The sequence below is a fragment of the Oncorhynchus tshawytscha genome, linkage group LG12 (genome assembly GCF_018296145.1).
Source record: "Oncorhynchus tshawytscha isolate Ot180627B linkage group LG12, Otsh_v2.0, whole genome shotgun sequence".
Lineage (NCBI taxonomy): Eukaryota > Metazoa > Chordata > Actinopteri > Salmoniformes > Salmonidae > Oncorhynchus > Oncorhynchus tshawytscha.
Window position 1 is genome coordinate 70316045 of NC_056440.1, and position 20034 is coordinate 70336078.

At 41.3% G+C, this 20034-nt stretch overlaps 1 protein-coding gene across 2 annotated transcripts; it reads right to left on the reverse strand.

Annotated features, from left to right (window-relative positions):
• Positions 1-1973: 1973 nt before the first annotated feature.
• On the reverse strand, positions 1974-17116 carry LOC112263856 (sal-like protein 1). 2 transcript variants are annotated; one of them, XM_024440495.2, is made up of 3 exons: positions 16247-17116; positions 5281-9107; positions 1974-4018 (listed from the first exon to the last, which is right to left on the reverse strand). In XM_024440495.2, the coding sequence occupies exons 1-3, from the start codon at positions 16317-16319 to the stop codon at positions 3578-3580; spliced, it is 4341 nt and encodes a 1446-aa protein (XP_024296263.2). In that variant the 5' UTR covers positions 16320-17116; the 3' UTR covers positions 1974-3577. The 2 variants fall into 2 exon arrangements, with proteins under 2 accessions (XP_024296263.2, XP_042186945.1); XM_042331011.1 differs by lacking the exon at positions 16247-17116 and adding an exon at positions 12455-12573.
• Positions 17117-20034: the final 2918 nt, after the last annotated feature.

The following is a 20034-nucleotide window of genomic DNA, read 5'->3' on the forward strand; positions in this document are numbered from 1 at the left end:
ATAGCTGAATTAAAATGATATATACTTTCAAAGGAAATATTCCTGAAATGAAAAAGACCATTGTTTTCAACACATTTCCCTTGGTGCATTGCAGAATTTCAGAGCTTTGGACTGTCATCAAGGACATAGACTATATATACCCTACTGCAATCAGAGTAGTTTATCCACCTTGAGGCTGAGTGAAAACAAGCACACTGTATCACATCAAACAATTCATTACCCCTACATGCACAACAGTGATATAGTGAACTATAGCCACACATTGTATATAGGCATATAACTCATGTTTGAAGCTCCACCAGTTCAAAGTTCGATTGAATTTAAGTAATTCCTGCTCTTCGAATAAAAACCATAATATCCATCCACTATTACATGCATTTGAAAATTGTATCTATTGGTTTTATGAAGAATTAGGAATGATTTAATATGGTTGAAATAAACAAATTAAACAAACAAATTGTTCTCTATTGTCGTGGCAATTTTACCACTATTATTATTGCTATTATTATTATTAGTTAATTATAATCATTATTATTATTATTTAAATATGGTGCTTCTGGATGGATAAAGAACCAACTATAGTTATAGTGTAACATATATTATGAAATTCGTGTTAATAAATCTAAAGATTTTTTTGTCCTGCATAGTTTTACAGGCCCACTTAAGGTTACAAACGAAATATTAAATAACTTCCATTCTACATCAAAGTGTATGGAGCTAAATCTACGACTGATTAAATAGGCAGATCAGGTATCAGGTAGTCAAACTATAATCATAAACTGCTATGTCAATAAATGTCACATTTACAAGATAAAAAAAAATCCGATATTATCCTACACCTCATTTCCTTGTTTACTTTTCTAAGACAAATCACTAACCAAATCACCGAGCACCGAGATCAGGACAGAGTCAGGTATTCTGACTCTGTAATAAAAGAATCCGGAAGCTGATGCACTGTACGAACAACTCTCTATCAGATGTGACCGTCAAAGGGAAAACAGGCACGGGGGGCAGGGATCTCATCGTCGGTCCCGCAAGGATAATTTAGCGTCGAGATCTTGTAAATATTGGGGAATCTAGCCAGCTATAAAATCCCGAAGAGGAGGGAGAGAGAGAGCGGAGAGGGAGAGAGGATGCGGAGCTCAAATGAACAGGTCCTGTATAGCAGGATGTGCAATGATGTGTTAAATTAAATGCAGCTGTTGAAAAGCAAAAGGGTAAAATATGCCTCCAATGTCATCAACCGTTCCATCAACTGTCCACGTGGTGTTTCTGGCGATATGTCTCCTGCTCTAGTTTTGTGAGGCGTTACACAGAAATTAACAATGCAGCCTGTTTTAGCGCACTAATTCAAAACAAAAATTCATATTTTCTATCACCGAATATTCAAATTGTATGCGTCATGACACATTGTATGCCTAAATTGGCTAGCGACAGTTTAAAAGAGTTGTTGTTCACGTTGATGTCATTTATAAGGCCTATTCTGGCCATCATTAAGAATATAATTATGCATTATTTTTACATTTGAACGAAACGTGGTCTGCAATCTGCATAGGCATACAGCCCGGACACCCCAATTGTTTCCATTCACTTCGTTTCTAATTTCACTCCGGTGAAACATGGATTCAAATGTATGATGAGTAACAGAGAGTGTTACCCTAGGCCTAGACTGTGACGACGAGTCTTCTAAATCCAGCACATCAAGCCGTTGAAAGACAGAGGTTTTCGGGACCGGTCGATTCTTTAATTAAAGATTCAATTGACTGACAACAGCAGGAATGATGAACTAAGAAATGTGACTATCGCATATTTTTTCTGCTATCGCATATTTGTTTTATGACCGATCACCACAACCCTGGTGTCCTCATTGATTACGTCTACATCCGAACTCAGATTGTTTGACACAATCATGCAAATCACTTTTACATGTTTAATACTGCTTCACAATACTGCTTCACTTTTTAATTACTGCTTCACAACAAGTGCCAGTCGAAAATGAGAGGGGAGATACATTAATTGACCAGTGTTATAGATCCATGATACAGTATGATTTCATAAGTGCATATTTAAACTCAATTTTAAAGTTGAATCTACAAAAAACATATCTGATCCCTCAAATAACATGACAAGACCACATTTCAAAAGTGAAAACCCTCCAATTATTCCAAACCCCCATTATCTCCAATCATAAAGCATACAAACAGAAAGAAACAAAAGAGAATGAAGAGACACACACACTCATAGTTTTCTTTTGGAAAACGGATGTATTTGAATGATAGAGTAAAGAATGACAGTATCTTAGTTGTTAGTAGGTATTAAAGTGTAGAGAAACTGGACCCATAAAGATCTTCCAACTTTCCAAGAAAGTGCATGTAACAGTCCGAAGGTTGTCAAACCTAATATATATTTATATTTATAAAAACACTATCATTTGTCCCCTAGCCAAGATGGACTTTGTCTTATGAGCTTTATATGTACATTTTGTTGTGATGGAATTTCTAGTTCCCACGTCTCACATTATTTACATAGACGTCAACACATATGTTGCACTTGATGTCAATGAGGATGCTGAGGACATAGCAGCAATGTGGAAATCCAGCAGATGACCTATAGGAGAATCCCACCCACATGATTGGCTCTCTTCTCACTTCAAACCAGGAAGTGGACCTCTCCGAATTCATCATCTCCTCTAACAACACAACTGTTTTGTGTTAAACTTAACACCAAAAAGCAACAAAACAAAAAAGATAAAGAAAAAAAATTGAACTTAATGGAAGAAAGAAAAAAAGGACAATACATAGAATAACATTAACGAACAAAACAGGTTAGGCCTACTATAACTCTAAATAAACACTTGAAATGCCTACTATAGCTCTAAATAAACACTTGAAATGCCTACTATAACTCTAAATAAACACTTGAAATGCCTACTGTAACTCTAAATAAACACTTGAAATGCTTGAATGCTTTCTTTTTCCTTAAATAAAAGATCAACAGCGGTTGATAAGGAAATGACTACAGTGTAATCATAGTCCCTTGCCTGAAGTCTCAATGATTTTTTTCAAGGGGGAACGTTAATACACATCTGTTAGACCATCTAGAGTAGATCAGTGTACATTATTTACAGCCATTCTGTTTCACTTATTACAGATCTAATGCGTCACATGAACATCAACAGTTGTGTTAAAGCTATATACTACAGACCAAAATAACTTAATGCCAAGGTAAAGATATGCTAAAGTTTCAACAGCTCACTTTCAGCTCATACCCATTCTGGCTGTAGAACGGGAAAAAAACTAACTGTTAATGCTTCCACTTGGTTCCAAGCAAGGTTATAATCACTAATAAATAAGCTCCTTAAAACTATAACATGTTGTACATTGTACAAAAAAGCAACTTCTCTTCACACTCATGTTGGTAAAGTTTCAAAGGCAAGCCAAAGCCAAGTCATTCTTTGTCTTTGCCTGGTTCTCTTTCTCTTTTCAATCACTATGTGTGTGTATGTGTGTATGTGTGTGTGTGTGTGTGTATGTGTGTGTGTGTGTGTGTGTGTGTACATATGAGAGGGAACAGGTCTCTAGTTTGTGGCAATCTCTTTGTTGTCCTCCATGAAACGTGTGAATCGGAAGTGGGTCCCGTTCTCTGCGTTGGCCATTTTCTCCAGGCCAGCCAGAGCGGCATTGGATTCTGTACTGTGCAGCCTCTCCAGGTTGCCTGTGAGGCCGCCCACGGGCGAGCTGCCCCCGTTCCCCATGCTCCCCGACAGAGATGGCAGGCCTCCGTTCTGGATGACAGAGATCTCGTTGGTCTTCATGGCCAAGCCACTGGAAAACGCTGCAGCGTACTGGTTCCAGAAGCTAGCCGGGTCTCCGTTGCCCAACCTAGATGCCATGTCCTTCTGGAAGATCTCTGGGAACTTGACAGGGTTGGTACCCAGGAAGGCCATGGAGCCATCTACAGAGAGCCGGCGGCCGCGTCTAGCAGGGGCGCTGTTCCACATGTGTGTCCCCATATGAACCTGGAAAGAGAAACAGAGATACAGGGAGAGGACGCAAATCAGAAATATTTCAAACTTGGCCACGACAAAGGCACATAGTAACAGATGATGCAACGGAAAAAAAGAAAATAATAAACAGCAAGTTAGTATTAAAATAGTTCAGCACCCTGGGTGCAACAGGAGGATTGGTGCAGTGAGCTGTGAACGGCGTGGGGACGTGGGCATGGTGTAACCATTTTATTATGGCTAGGATGAAATACTGCATTTAATCTGCATTTAATCTGAAACCTTCTCATGAGGGAGACCCTTGTGCTTTGGTTCAAATTGCAGTGCCCACTCTCATTGCCCTGGCCAGTATTACATCTGATGTTTACCCCTACTAAGCCCTTTCCCAACAAGGACAATGTCTTTTTCTTCTTCTTTTGATCCTGAAAGGATGACTGTTACAGATAATTCATGTTATTCTTTTTAAATCAATGTAGAAACATGGAGGTGTCAGATACACAACTGATTGTGTTGTCTAGAGTGATAACATGTTTTAAAATATCACTTGCTAGAAATTATACATTATTTTAATAAAAACACACTACAAAATCATAGCATCAGCAAAATGTGAAATCGTGCTACAAATAATAAGGGTATTGTTTTTTTACATCATCAAGGGTGTAAACTATAACTGGTGCTGATTACCCGGTAATTGCAATCTGGTTATACATTTGACAGTGCTTCCTAAATATTATACCTTTCTATGTTTCACCACCTTGATTTCACACAGTTGAGTGGTGTGATCACATTTGGCCCTTCAGTTCCTGTTTATCTCTGAGGTTTATCACCTTTTCCAAATGGTCAAAGGGAAACTGGGATTTTCATGGGGTAAACTCTGGAAAACTGAGGATGGTTGCCTCTGGTTGCCTCTAGTAACTGTAGTTAATGCTGTTAACTGAACCATTCCCAGCTGTGCTCTGCTGATCACATTCTCAGGTTTCTACCCAATAATCATATTAATGGGGTGATTCAACCTTTCCGCTGAGCTGGTTCTTTCATCAATTATAGAACATTACTGCCTCCGAATGGCACTGACATAACACACTTCAATTTGTTGCTCAAAGTTGTGGATCAAAATTCTGGTGATTTTTATACTCCTCCTGTAGATATTCATTAATAAATATGTGAACATTTTCCAATTCCATTCATAATGTTTTTAAATATACAATTGCCCTGAGATATTGAATATGTGTGTATTTTACCTATTGCATTCATAATGTTTATAATCATACAATTACCTTGAGATTTCCTTTGGTGGTGAAAGCCCGACCACAGATGTGACAGGCGAAGGGCTTCTCCCCAGTGTGGGTCCTCTCATGTATCTGCAGAGCGCTAGAGGAGGAGAAGGTCTTCCCACAAGTGTTGCAGTAGTGCTGCTTGGGTGTCCGGCGTAGAGGGGCAGAGGCTGAGAGCACTGGGGATGCAGAGTCCGAGGTGGTCACCAGGCCGTGGGGCATGTTACTTGCCATGTCCTTATGGTGATCCCGGTCCTGGTGGTCCCTGTGGTGTTCCCTGTGGTGTTCCCTGTGATGGTCGATATGGTGGTCCCTGTGGTGGTCCCTGTGGTGGTCCCTGTGGTGGTCCCTGTGGTGGTCCTGATGGTGGTGGAGGCCGTGGAGGAAGCCGTTGACCTCTGATTTGATCATGGAGGACAGGGAGTTCACAGAGAGGAGGGAGGGGGTCGGACTGGAGGAGAGGCTGGTGTTAGAGGGTTCGAAGAGCTGCGAGGGCAAGTCCCTCATCTGGTGGGTGAGCATGTGCTGCTTCAGGTTGCCCTTGGTCGAGAAGCCCCGGTTACAGGCTGTGCAAATGAACGGCCTTTCTTTGGTATGGCTTCGGTAGTGGATGTCCAAGGCACTCTGACATGCAAACGTTTTCCCACAGATGTCACAGGCTGTGTTCTTGAACGTGCTGCGCTCACGGAATGGGAAGAGCATGCCCAGTGGGTCTTTAGACGGGTTGCAGGACGTCAGGTCCAGGGCCCCGATGCTAGAGGGGTGATGCTGCATGAGGCTGGCACTGATGTGATCCAGGGACATAGCTCTCTGGTGCCTCTCCTGTCTCTCCTGCCTCTCCTGCCTTTCCTCCAAGCTGGGGGATTTACGTTGATGTTGGGGGTGCCCATTGGTAGGGGATGGGGGCTGCATGGAAGAGGTAGATTCTGACACTGCTGGACTCCCGGCACTCGGGCTCTCGATGTCCCCACCCAGGGATGAGGAGTCGTTAGTGAGGCAGTCCCCTTCCATTGAACCTCTGTTCCCCATGGCCTTCATTCTGCTGGCCTGCAGCTCCTCTACCAGCCTCTGGTGGGGGTTATGGTGGCTGTTATGCTGATTGTCATGGTGGTTGTTAAGATGATTGTTATGGTGGTTGTCATGGTGGCTGTGATGTTGATTGTTATGGAGGTTGTTGTGGTGGATTCTATAGTCAATATCATGGTGGGTATTGTGGTAGGCATTGTGATGGTTTTTCTCCTGCCCGTCCTGGACGACCATCTCGGGGTGAGAGGGGGAATTGCACAGGCTGTCTTGGGAGGCATCGGCTGACTTAGGGGTGTCTGGGACGCTGCTATCAGGGCCGTCTTCCATCCCTTCCACTCCCTCCATCCCCTCCATATCATCATCAGAAAAGTTGTCCAGATCATCAAAGTTCTCATCGAAGTTCCTCTCATCAAAGGAGCCTGTGTCGGAGCCCATGGACTCAGGGTAGCTGTCTGGCAGTGGGGTGTTTGGGATCTGCCCTCCCATGTGCATTCGGATGTGCTGCTGCAGGACCACTGCGTTGGTGAACTTCTTCTGGCAGATGGGGCAGGAGTGATGGACCCTGAGTGGAGGCATGGCCCGGTGGACGGTGTAGTGTGTCTTCAGGTTCCCTTTGGTGGTGAAGGCTCTGCCACACACTTTACACTTGAAGGGCCTCTCTCCAGTGTGAGTACGGTAGTGCATTTTCAGAGCGCTCTGACAGCTGAGCACACGGTGGCAGATGACACACTCATTGGGGTCCGTCAACTTCCTGTCGATGTTCTCCACCAGCTGCTGCAGCTTGGAGGTCTCCGATCCCTGGAGCGGGTCCAAGAGGCCCCCGAACGGGAACTTAGCCTTGAACTGCTCAGACATGAGGGGCATGAGAGGGTTGGTCATCATAGGCGGGCTGTTGGAGGTTGTGTATTCTGTGTTGCGCTCAGACTCAGAGCTCACACTCGGCATGAAGCTCGACAAGTGATTGCCCTCTTCAGTTTTCCCGTTTGATGTAGGCAGGGCCGCAGCTTCTTCAGACAACCCGTCGTTGCTTTTCATTGATGGCTCAGCAGCGTCACAACCGGAGTCAGTCTTTGTGGAAAAGGAGGGGCTGGTTATGGCTACCGAATGATCTTCTTTTTTAATGAATGGTGGCAGGCTGGGCATGGTTGGTGGGAGCAGCATGCCCACTGACGAGGTCAGAGTGGAGAGAACAGGTTTGCTGTCCAGCCAGCTGGTCACAGGCTTCTCTGGAGGCATTGACATGCCATATGGAATGCCGGTGCTCGTTGGTATATTGTCTAAATGCTCGGGGACAGGGTATGGATTCATCTGAACATGTGGATACTTCTCTTTATGACGCTGGAAGTGGACCTTCAAGTTACCGCGGGTGGAGAAGCGATTGCCACAGATGTTACACTTGTACGGCCTCTCACCTGTGTGAGATCGCAGGTGGATCTGCAAGGCACTGTCACTCCCAAACACCTTGGCACAAAATCTGCACTTATGCTTGAAGAACGCCTCCTCTGAGCTGCTCTTGGGTTCAAATGAAGTTACGTTTGGTGGCTTGCCTTTCCTCTGGGCCAGCGCAGCCAGAGAGTTGAGGTCCTCCACTGTAGTGCCAATACTGGGCAGGGAGCTGGAAAATAGGTGGTTTCCAGACGGGAGCTGAGGTAGATGTGGATGAGTTACAGGGTTCAACAGGCTACCTATCCCAAAGGCTGGCATGGATGACTTAGTGTGTGATGGGTTACTGAGCTGAGAGTGGAGGTTGCTGCTGATCGCATGTAATGACCTCTTGTCAGATGACGACTGGGAGTTGTTGACTGTGGATGACCCCAGTGAGCTGATGCTCTGAGATGATTCACCGCTGCTGGGGTTGTTGCTCTGAGGTAGCTGCACCCTTTCAGCCAGCTGTTTCAGGCTGCTGATGCTGGCAGACTGGCTGGCCAGGCTCTGTGCTAAGCCTGCGGCTGCAGCCAGCTGCTGAGAGAGATGGGAGCTGAGCGTGGTCAGTGGGTTGCCTGACGGCCCCAACGAGCCTCCTGGTGTGGAGATGCTGGGGGGCACCTGCCTTTCAGGGGACTGGGAGGCCAGTAGCAGGATCTGGTGACGGATCTGTTCAATGAGCTGCAGCTGGTGGATCTGTTGCTGCTGCAGGCCCAGAAGTTGCTCCATCAGGGCCGGCACTGCCACCTTCGGGCCCCCGGACCCAGACCCAGAGGAGCGCTGCATCTCCTGGGAGAACTGGGCCACAGCCACTTTGGTGCTCTGCAGGTTTTCGATGATGACGTTGCTGTTGATCATAGAGATGCTCCCCAGGTCAGTCAGGTTGCCGAGCGGAGGTAGCTGAGGGGCAGAGACAATCGAGGTGCCCGGTGCTGGTCCGGAGCTGTTCCTGCTGGAACTGTGGCCATTTCCCTCGCCCGTGTTCATGTTGATGTTACTGCCTCCCTCCATGTGGCTGCTGCCTCCATCATTGTCGTGGCCAGGATGAGCGTTGATTTCGGAAACGTCGACGTCCATGGATTCTTCTTTGTCAAGAGCGTTATGCTCCAAAAGGTCACTGCACTGCGCTTGATCAGTGTTATTAACCGTGTCATTCATCTGCTCATCAGGATTATGTGGAGGGGAGCCAGGCGAGAAGCTTCCGGAAGGAGAGGCAGGATTCTCATTCACTATCAGAACTAATTGATTCTTAGTGCAATTCTTCTGGTGTTGTTCAAGATCTGATAGTTCAAAGAACTCAGCACAACATCTGCTACAGACATGGGCATCTGACTCCTTGCAGGGGGGGTCTTCCTCCGAGCAGGGCTCTTCTGTGTCCCCTGAAAAACACAGGAGGGGGAAACAGAGGATTAGTGATTAGAAATGTTTTTCAGCTGAAGAGGCAGCTTTATCTATTCAAATTCCTTTGTTGTTAATCTTAAATTAATAAGTTTTACACTTATCTGCTTGATATGTTCACAAAAAACAACCATCAAAAAAGCAACAATAAATCAAACAAATTGTGAAAAAGACCCCTTTTAATGTGGTGGCTCTGAGAAACAGGATAAGAAAATAATGGAAATCAATAATACTTGTTCAAATATTGCCTAAAAGTGATCTTTGAAGATGTACATCTGGTTTCATCAAGCCAACAATCTTTTAAGTAATAATTTTCTATAGACAATCCATCAACATATAAAATACTATGAAGTGAGGACATTGGGGCATAATGACATTTCATAGAGAAGCATTGATTTCCAATATTTCATACTCCTCCATGTCTACTTGTCCATTGAGTGCAAATCAACCATTTGAAGGACTTATTAGACTTTCAATTTGCTGTCAACTTTGCTCATTTTCAACTCAACTACAGGCATCTTGGACAGGTTATCTCTGTCACTAAGCTAATTTGTATCCCGTCAGGCTGCATTCGGAATCTGACAGCCACAATAAACAGAACCTTTGGATTCCAGATTGTTCTCTCTAGCCACTCGGACACTCAACAAAGACAGTGCAGAATTATATATGCCATTATTGTACTGATATCACTAAGAATTATACATTTTGTTTTTACTAAAATATCTGTAATGTTTACATAACACATGTTTTTATAAATATGTATATTTCATAAATTTACATAACATAAAATAAATAAAACACATTATGGTACCTAATATAAAATGAAGAGTAAAACATAAAGTATAAAACTTTGTATCAAAAACTGTTAATTTGTATTGATGTAAATCTGGAAGTATCACAGTGCTATATATATATATATATATATATATATATATATATACACACACACCTTCCAGGGAAAAATAAAAACATAACTACAAATGGGTCAATAAATGAGTCAAGACCTATGAGTGGAGCTGCTGTCATATATATTAGAATGAACAGCTTGCTGCCCAAAACCAAGCAACTGGCCACACCAGTTTTAAGCAACAGGCAATTCAATACCAACCAATAAGAATACGCAAAATGAATAATTGTCTTTTAAATGTGTAAAGAAACTGGTCTTGGTTATGCAATTTCCATTCAACAAACACAGGGGTCAGTGTGAAAAGAACAAAAGGCGAGTCAACACCCCTGTGCCACTGCTGTGCTCCAGACTTTCCTCATTCTATCTTCTTTTTGTCAAACCCAAATCTCACTGTTTAACATACAAGTTGATTTACAAATTGCAATTCTCTATGAATCCCTTTCATTGTGGGCCCCGGCGATCTACATTTTCATCACGGATGGAAAGGGAGGAGGGTTCATTTGAAAATGAAACCCAGAGACAGAGACAGAGAGAGACAGAGAGAGAGAGAGAGAGACAGAGAGAGAGAGAGAGAGAGAGAGAACGAGAGAGAGAGATGACTGCGGCCCTTCCCCACTGAGACAGGATGGCTTCCCATTGTTCACACAGCATGGGAGCGGCGGGCTTGTCGGCACGGCCTGGCCTGGCCTGGCCTGCTCATCTTGGCCAACTCAAAGCAGATCCTGTTTAATTCAGGGATTATCTCCCTCAACGTTTCTCTGCTCTGGGACATCAGATAACGCAAAGTTGCCATGACAGTAAAACCCAGACTCACACCACTCTAACCATGCAAACGGAGAAGACTCGCTCGAACATTAATGGTAACTTTTTAATATCAACCATGCAGCCTCCCCTGAAAGCGTCAGTAATGAAAAATGTGTTTGATTTACCTCGTGGGAAGGAAGAGTAGCTTTGTTTGGTATTGGTTGACCATGTGAACTAATGAAAGTGGATTTTATGTAAGAGGAAATACATCAATTTACACCATGTCCTGAATACACTGCTGTAGGAAACACTAATGTAGCTAAACAAAACTGTGAGAAAACTATCCAAAGTCAACTAAATGAACGCGCTTGAACCGCCCTTCAAGAACTTAAAAAAGTTACCTAGAGGTTACAGGAGCAAACTTTTACAAACATACAAAAGTGCACTATCAAAGCAAAAATGTAAACATCAAGTTCATAGCGTTAATTATTATTCTCTTACTAGATTAAAGTGCACTGGAGTGTAGTGATGACACACATGTTGAAGCCGCAAGCTACTATTTCCACATATCATAAATATATATTTTTAAAGGATTTAAGATTCCATACATCCAAAGGTTTGTTTAAACTGTCCAATGGAATCTGTATGAAAACACTAAGAACAAGTGACTAGCTCAAGTTTCTTCAGAGACCTGTGGATAACTTATTTAGTTAGGCAGTCAGTAATAACTATCTTTAAATGTAACATTCTCTCATTCGTCAAGTGAATGGAAACTGGACATTGTGGATTGTATCACATTGTGGATTCTATCTAAATAGGATCATGTTTATCGACCAAAATAACTATATCCAAAACCACAGAGAAAAATCAAACAAAGAGCATATGCCCAAATGTAACTCTGTTATCAACTTATCATAACATTCACTGAAACCACAATATATATGTCCCTAATAATAACGTATTTGTAACAGGCTAGGATTTGACCAACCAAGGGGTAAATTCACTTTCTAAATCTCAAAGTGTGTTACTCTCAACACCCAGCACACCCCACCCCACCCCCTTCCTTCATAAATACTCAGTGATTGTAAAGCAAATAGTGGTCCAATTAAAACAATCAAATTATTCCATCTCAAATGTGCTCTTTCACAAGAAGCTATTTCCATACCACCACCTTGACTATTAAAAAGGGTTAAACATCTCAGAAGCATGGAGTATTTGAAAGTCTTAAATCTATAATCATGTACTGACATGTAATCATGTTTGTTTACATAAGTAGACAAGCACTTAAAAAGAGATGATATTTAATATTTTGTTCATCTGATGTCTTTATGAATAAAGAAAACGAATACTATGAAAATAACGGCAACAAATGAGAACAGCCACAATACACACAACACCCAAATGTCTACAGCAACAGTGCATAAATTAGTCAATGTTTAAAAAATAGCTGAGGATAATCTCTGAATAAAAATAATGCATTACTCTGTATAAAAACTGTATAAAAATCATCATGCTACAAAGAGTCACCAGAGATGAGGCCTTCAGGGAGGCAGAAGAGACACATGCCAAAACATAGAGCTGTATAAAAAGGACAGAAGGGAGTAAATAATAAGGGATATAGAAATGTGGATTAGTAGAAAATATGACAGAGTAGCTTTTTGAGAGTTCCTACGTTACTTTGTAGGGACGCTGGCTTCAAGTCTCTTGACACTTGTGAATTCAGTAGGATGTCTGATGCCTGATGCATGCCTGAGCTAACCCACCTCCTCTCCAGCCCTCACACTGCTGGCCTCACTGGAAACATCCCAGTGAACACTAGATGGGGTTCCACTATAGCTGCCGTTTCCTGGATGGACAAGCCCCAGCCTTAGCAGCTCTGCCCTGGTGACATGATTAAAGCTTAAAGGGGAGGAGAAGGGAGAAAAGCAAGCTAGTCCTTCAGCCGGGATACATCTCAGCCTTCCACTTTATAAACATTGGCAAAATGACAAGTAACTGAATCCCTGTTGTTTGCGGGGTACAACAGTGCGAAGGGCTGGGGACCGCCCTGCCGATCTCCCTCTGGGGTAGCTACTCTTGCAGGGTGGAAGTGGATGGCGGTCACACTGATAAGACCCCCCCCATCACGAATATAGGACAGGGTCCCTGCTAGGCCCCTGTGGCTCTGATCAGCGGGGTCAATGACGAGGTACAGGAGAACACACTGCAGCCTGAACTCTCATCAACTTCACACAGGGAGACACAGGGGGACCCTGGCAAAGGTTAAAACAGCTGAACATCCCACCCGAGAACTCTCTCTCGGAGGGACGAGATGAGAGACAGACAGCCTTGACTTTCAACCTCATACACTAACTACCCAGTGGCAAAATGCCCTCAGCATCTCCTTAAAATGTATTGGGAATGTTAGCCTCCCTCTTTTTATTTTGCATACAGAGACTCCTGAGGACTTTCCAGTTCCACACAAACAGGAGATCTCTCAGTCATGAGCACACATTCTAGAATTATGAACCCATTACCAGAAATGCAAGTATTCCAGGTGCCTAACCCATAATTACAGGTATTGCATTTTCAGCTTGTTTAATGCATGATGCATTTGGGTTATTTATTGTGAAACTCAGTAGGCACCAGTCTGCTGACAGAGAATGACTAAAGTTACTATTCACTACTTTATTACATTTTAGGGGAAATGCAGCGGTCAAGGAAAAACAAGTATGATTCTAGGTATAGACTATGTTTTGCATTGATCCTTGGTTCCAACCAAATCATGCAACCTTAGGTAGAAGTAAATGCTTTTTATGCAAGGTTTAATTTGGGTGAAACAGACCTTTATTACCAGCTAGCATAACATGTTTTTTAAAGGATACTGCAAACAACATAGTTGTACACACACTGAAATAGCTTAAAACATGGACAATGTCAAGTTAGTCCAAAAATATAGATTAGTTATATATGAAAAATAAGTCAAACTAAATTGACTGTCTCGATGAAAATATATTTCCATACAACTCCTCAGAAGGAAAATACATAGACAATATGTATGGAAAAAACAGCCATATAGGGTCAGTTAAAGAGCCTCTAGAGTTACCTTTCTGTAGGCTATGTCATGGAAAACACTTCTAATAAACAGATATTAATAGTAATAATAGAGGAATATGGGATACTATAGAGCAGTAACTACAAACAAGTCAAATGTAATCTGTATCAGAGATAGGAGCTTATGATTTCCTTTGAAAAAAGCTAGTGCAATGACAATATAGTCTGCAAAAAGACAAAGCCTAATCTAACTTCCATGTAAACTAATGAACAGAGAAAACGCAACACTTAAATCTACTATATATGTGAGACTTTTTAAATACATTTACAATTCTAGAATGTTAGATAGAAACTACTGTCGTTTCACTACGACCATTCAACCATTTTGAAAATAGTTATTTCAGTAAATTGTACGTTTGAGGCAATATATCCTATACAAACCTTAATAATCTGCATATTGCTTGCTATTTTTAAGACAGTGAAACTTAATCTTTGCCGCATCAAAATACCTTACAAACACCATAGGGTGAAAGTTATGGCTATGGGTGTTGTAGGCATATAAAAAATACTTCCATAACCTGGTTTTCACAGCAGGTCTAAAGGACATCTTTAGCAATAGGAAATTAAAGCCCAGCTTGTTATAGGTCTCTTTGGAAAACATAATTTTATCAAATGTCTCATCATAAGAGGAAACGTGACTGTTGGGTGGACTTAACAGAGATGGTCAGCTGGTCACTCCGGAGTAGTGGAAACTCGCAAAGGTGACAAAGCGTTCCAAAAGCAACCAAGGTAGTTGCATAATAAAACTCATTCAACCACTGTTGCCATCTTTTTGATGGTCTCAACCACAACTTGACATGTTTTTTATATTATCTAATTTTCATGACGTGAGGTAATTTGGTGCTGAGCTTTTGTTAAAGTAAATTAACATAAACCTTTTACGTATTTTTGAAAATTATAGGGATACGTTTAACTTGTTTATGTCGTAAAATAACAGGCCTCAGTCCCTCACTATTTATTTCTCGATCTTTTTCCCTCAGTGTGTATGTTTGTGTGTATGTGAGAGAGAGAGAGGCGAGTGCGAGAGCGAGAGAGAGGGGGGGGCGAAAGAGAGAATATGAAGCAGTATGTCATCTATTCTAACATTTCAGTTTTGAAATATTTTGAAAATTATGGGTTACACCGGAATAGTGGTTGAGCGTTGGACTAGTAACAAGGTTGCAAGATATGCTGACAAGGTAAAAATATGTAAACAAAACCCACTGTTCCTAGGCTGTCATTGCGAATTTGTTCTGAACTGACTTTCCAGGTTAAATAAAGTTTTAAAAAAAACTATTAAAATGTATTAACATTAAATAAATGATATACATAATAACTAGAAGGTAAGGCCATTATAGTTTCAGTGTTCTGAAAATAATTGCATCTTGAACAACCTAACCCATTGAGATTGTGTTTAAAAGTCATATAATCTGTAAACGAATGATTACCATCCACAAAGACCATATAATTTGTAAACATGTCCACAAACTGAAAATCGATAAGGTCAAATTCATTTCAAGCAAAAATGTTTATATTTTCTTATCATTCTTATCATTTATTTTCATCCAGCCAAGGCTTGGCAGAGAAATACCGACTTTGTAGACTAGCCTATGTACAGGACAGTCAGAAACAGCAGAAACTTTACGCGAGTATGCAAATGATTATTTATTTTCTATATAGGCCTAAACCCAAAATAGCGTGCAAACATTAAAGAAAATACTGGTTAGTTCGACGCACAAGTACTTGTCCGTGCATAGAGTACAGTTGGGCAACGATTGGAGTGAAACTAAGTCGACTACAAAAGCAGAAACTTAAACGAGCCTTTCGCTGCAGCAACTTTGCTTGCAGCAGCAATAGAGGAAACTTGCTTCAAAGTGTGTAAGACAAACATGTTGATTAAAAAATCAATCTTTGTAGCCTACCACACAACGTGTTCTAAAAAGTGAATACTAAAAGCGTAGGCTACATAGAAGCCTATGTCGAGGTAAAGGTAGGCTAAGCAGCCTAATAACAAGACTATAACGCATGCACTTTTACACGGTTATATTTTGTAACATAAAGTTGAATTCTAAAGTAATATGAACAACAAAACGCAATAATATGATATTTTCAAGTATAAAAGTATTTGACTGTGTCTTAGAGCGATATAGAAAAGGCACGGGCCATAGTTCGATCATAAAGTAGATAGTCTATGTATATAACAAATGTGTCTTGTTATGATAAGCTGATTTTGAGACTGTAAATTGCATGAATTCATTTTTTTTTTGTCTAACTTAGAAAAAAAAGGGGGAAGATTTCCTATCCAAAAAGAAACGATCATAAAAAGACAAAAACATCTGAAAACCAGCTATTAAAAGATAGTAGCTTGGATAAGAGCGATCCATTGCCCGAACTTACCATTGTGCTTGGATAAGGCCAGATGAGGGTCCGATTGGAAATGTTGCGGCTTTGCTTGTTTCCTCCGCGACATGCTGGCTCACACATCAGCCAAGAAAGAATAAAAAATTACTAAAAAATCTGCTGAAAATTACAAAAATCGAGTCCATCCACAGCGCATTTGTCCTGTTATGATTATCAATAATGCTTTGCGATTAATCATAAGAGGGTTCTTTGAAAGGCGATTGGCACCTCGCCAGTCCCCTATTCAAATTAAGTCTCTTTAATCAATTAGGTCCTGATTTGCTGGGGACTCTTGTCTCTCTCTCAGCTCCCACCCAATGAGTTGATCCGTGTGGAAGAAAAGGCTGGGTTTTCCAACTCCCTTTAGATACAGTTTAACCCTTCTTAGCAACCAGCTGGTAGCTACGTAAAGCTTATTTTGGCTACTAGTGGAATGTCAGAGTCTTCAGTCCATGCGCGGAACCGTATCTTTCCTATTGACCAAGCAGCGATCAAACCCAGCAGAGTTAGGTCAATTTGAACTGACGAGACGCTCACCGTGAAACCTACGTGATCTCACATACAAATACTTTCCACAACTCTGGTCGCTGTTGCTGTGCATATCCTCCTTTCAGATTTGCATTGAGGTCGTTGTAATTCAGATCTTGTATGTTGAAACACCAATACCTAATCGTTGGTTGGTGGTGCCTCAAGGCAGCGAGGAAAACGTTTATCGACTACAAGAGGCTCGTGCGTAACGGCACCGTAGGTGTCTCGGAACTCCAAGATATGTATCGAATATCCAAATCAGATTAATTTGATTATCGCCGAACGGTGTTAGTAACACGTTTTCATCACACATCGCATTCCGCGAACAAACAAACTTTAAGGGCCCATGTAGGACTGTGAGAAATGTTGAGCCCAGCCCACCTATGACGTGATTGGTCACTGGGCTATTCTATCATAAACCGACGGAGGTGCAATCTCTCTCTCCCCTCTCTCTCTCGCTAATTCTCATACGCATGGTTCGCGAGCAAGTGTGTGTGAGCGTGAACGACTGACTGACCAGTAGAGGGGACAGTAAAGAGTGTATGATTCTGTTTCGAAGGCATGGACATGTTTGTGTTGTTTATAGATGTTTACTATACATAGGCTACTTCATGCATACATTTCACGAACTTGCGCGTCATTGAAACATGGAGTTGCTTTCATTTCATAAATTGATTGGCTTGTTTAGGGAAACTCGCTACAATCAGCGTCTTGTCCAAATTGTAGCCTACAGTAGCCCAGCATGTCACGGGTAGCCTATGTATGGTTTTTTGCTGTACGTCAAGTTTATAATTTAATCAGTTCTGTAACAAAAATGAGACCCTTATTGCCCAGTTGTAATGCAAGCCAAATCCGTTGCTATTCAAGAAGTGGATTTAAATAGAATAATAATAATAGAATAGTATACATTTCAAACTATAGAGGTTACACTGAATAGACATTAATCTTTGCTCCAAACACAACGATAAATGTGTACTTTTTCAACATCGAGAACTACTGGCATATACAACCGGGAGGAGAATAGGACCAGACAAGATCTTTATTGATAAAGCATTATAATACAATATAGGTCACATAATAAGTGTTGAAAAATATAATTTAATTGTAACACATTTTTTTGAATATGTGAAGCCAATAGCTAAGTCCATTTTATAACCTACTGTATGTACGTTAGTAATTTTATAATAATATTACTAATAATACAAATGATAATATACAAATGATAAGAATCATAGTTCTAAAATTATACACTATTCGTGATGACTCCTGGAGTCATCCTTGGGAATGTTTGAAGAGAGCAGGAGTTCCCATAGGAGCTGCTCTGTGTCTAGTAGATTTATTGTGTGGAAAAGATAAACGAAGCTATCAGTCGGGCTGATTTTGAGAAATGAAGATAATAATGTTACTATAGGTGATGTCTTGGATGCCATTATTTTTCACTGAATATTTAAAGAGCTGCTGCAGGCTAGATGGATCTAGTCCTCTCTTGTTTCAGCTATCTTTTAGGACGAGTCCTATTTACTTATTAATGGCCGAGGAAGGGACAGGGGAAAAATATTGGTGATAGCTACTTTTGTTTGGTGGACACTGATAGGTCAATACAGAATCTCAATAAGTAATAAATATTTTTCAAATTTTTATAAAATGATTGTCTTATTGGAAGTGCCATTACATACCTATATGTCATGCAGGGTAATAATAGGCTTACTCGTATTGATACCCATGGGAAAGAAACTTTGCTGATAATTATATCGGCGGTTAAACTAAGAGGGACAAGAAAATATGTCTGCAATATTGTAATGTCCCGGGCTGAAAAATCAATGGGCAGTTAATTGATGTGAGTGTTGGTGTGAGATTGTAAACAGGGTGATTTGCAGCCCAGCCGAGCGAGAGACATTTTAAATGAGATTCACCCCAGACGGTCGGACTATACTGTGTTAACAATCACGGGATGAATGACACAAACAGCAAGAATTTTGGGGGTCTGAATTGAAATAAGTGGAGGAATGAAAGCGTGGGATGGGGGTAGGGGTTAAATAAAAGCAGTCCGAAACTCACTCCCACCCACATTGAGAGGGGCAATTAATTGGCAGCACTGGAAACAAATGTATAGGGGACATCTCTCGCTTATAATGAAAATATGACAAAGTTATTAACAATTACATCATATTCATAAAGCGGGTACTACTAGAGTAAGACATAGACTATACATTAAGATTGACTCAATAAAAAATAATATGTTGGTTGTTTCACTCAAGAAAAAAGTATTTATTCTTTTGAGTTTGGGAGAATATATTTGCAATGCATGTAAAGTGACTGACGCTGTATTTTGCGCGCACATACTCAGTGCGCGCTCGCTCTCTCTGTCATGCGCAATCGATAAGCAGCATATAAGAGTGGGAGATGCGTATAAGAGTGGGAGATGCGTGGGCCCATCATTCACTATTATCACTGACATACGATAATTGATCATTGCTCAGAAAACACAGAGCGTTTGACCGCATAATTGAATAGCATAAGCAAAATGGGCATTTCCACCGCACCCCGAGACCTGTGTTGTTGGTGGGTCCCATAGATCAGTCTCTTGCGAAATACCCCCCCCCCCGGCGCGCTCTCTGTAATAGAGGGCTTTTGTGTAACACCGCATTCAACATGTAGTATTCACACACAGTTCTGTCGGTTTCTAAACACGATGCCCAAAGAATTACAACTAGTTGGATCACACTTTGAACTAGGTCAGATGCATTAGTGGGCTGGAGGCTAAAACAGAATTATAGAAGCTCTAAACAGGTCGAAATTATTTAATTCATGTAAAGAAACTAGACAAGTTGTTTCACGGATACATTTATGGGGGTTTTCAATCTGTAAAAAAACGGATAACGGTCTGTCGTCTTCCCGGTATAGGCTACCGCTCATTACACTCCTCAAGGCATTTACTTACCCAGTAGGCCTACGTTGTATCGACCTAATTTACATGCGAACAGTTGAAGAACACGGGACTATTTTAAGATCCGGAATTTATCCAGATTCACTTGTGCGCCTCATGAGGATAAATAGGCTTTCAATAGGAGATAAATGAGCAAATAACACATCATCAACTGACATGGGACAAGACAATACCCAGCTGAAAGTATGAATATTGCTTTACTAGAATGTTTACATTTCAGTTGAGTTTCTGTGCTTTACATGACATGCACGCCATGGTAGGCCTACTTCTAAACACGATATAATCAATTAGTCAGTGTTTTAATTTCATA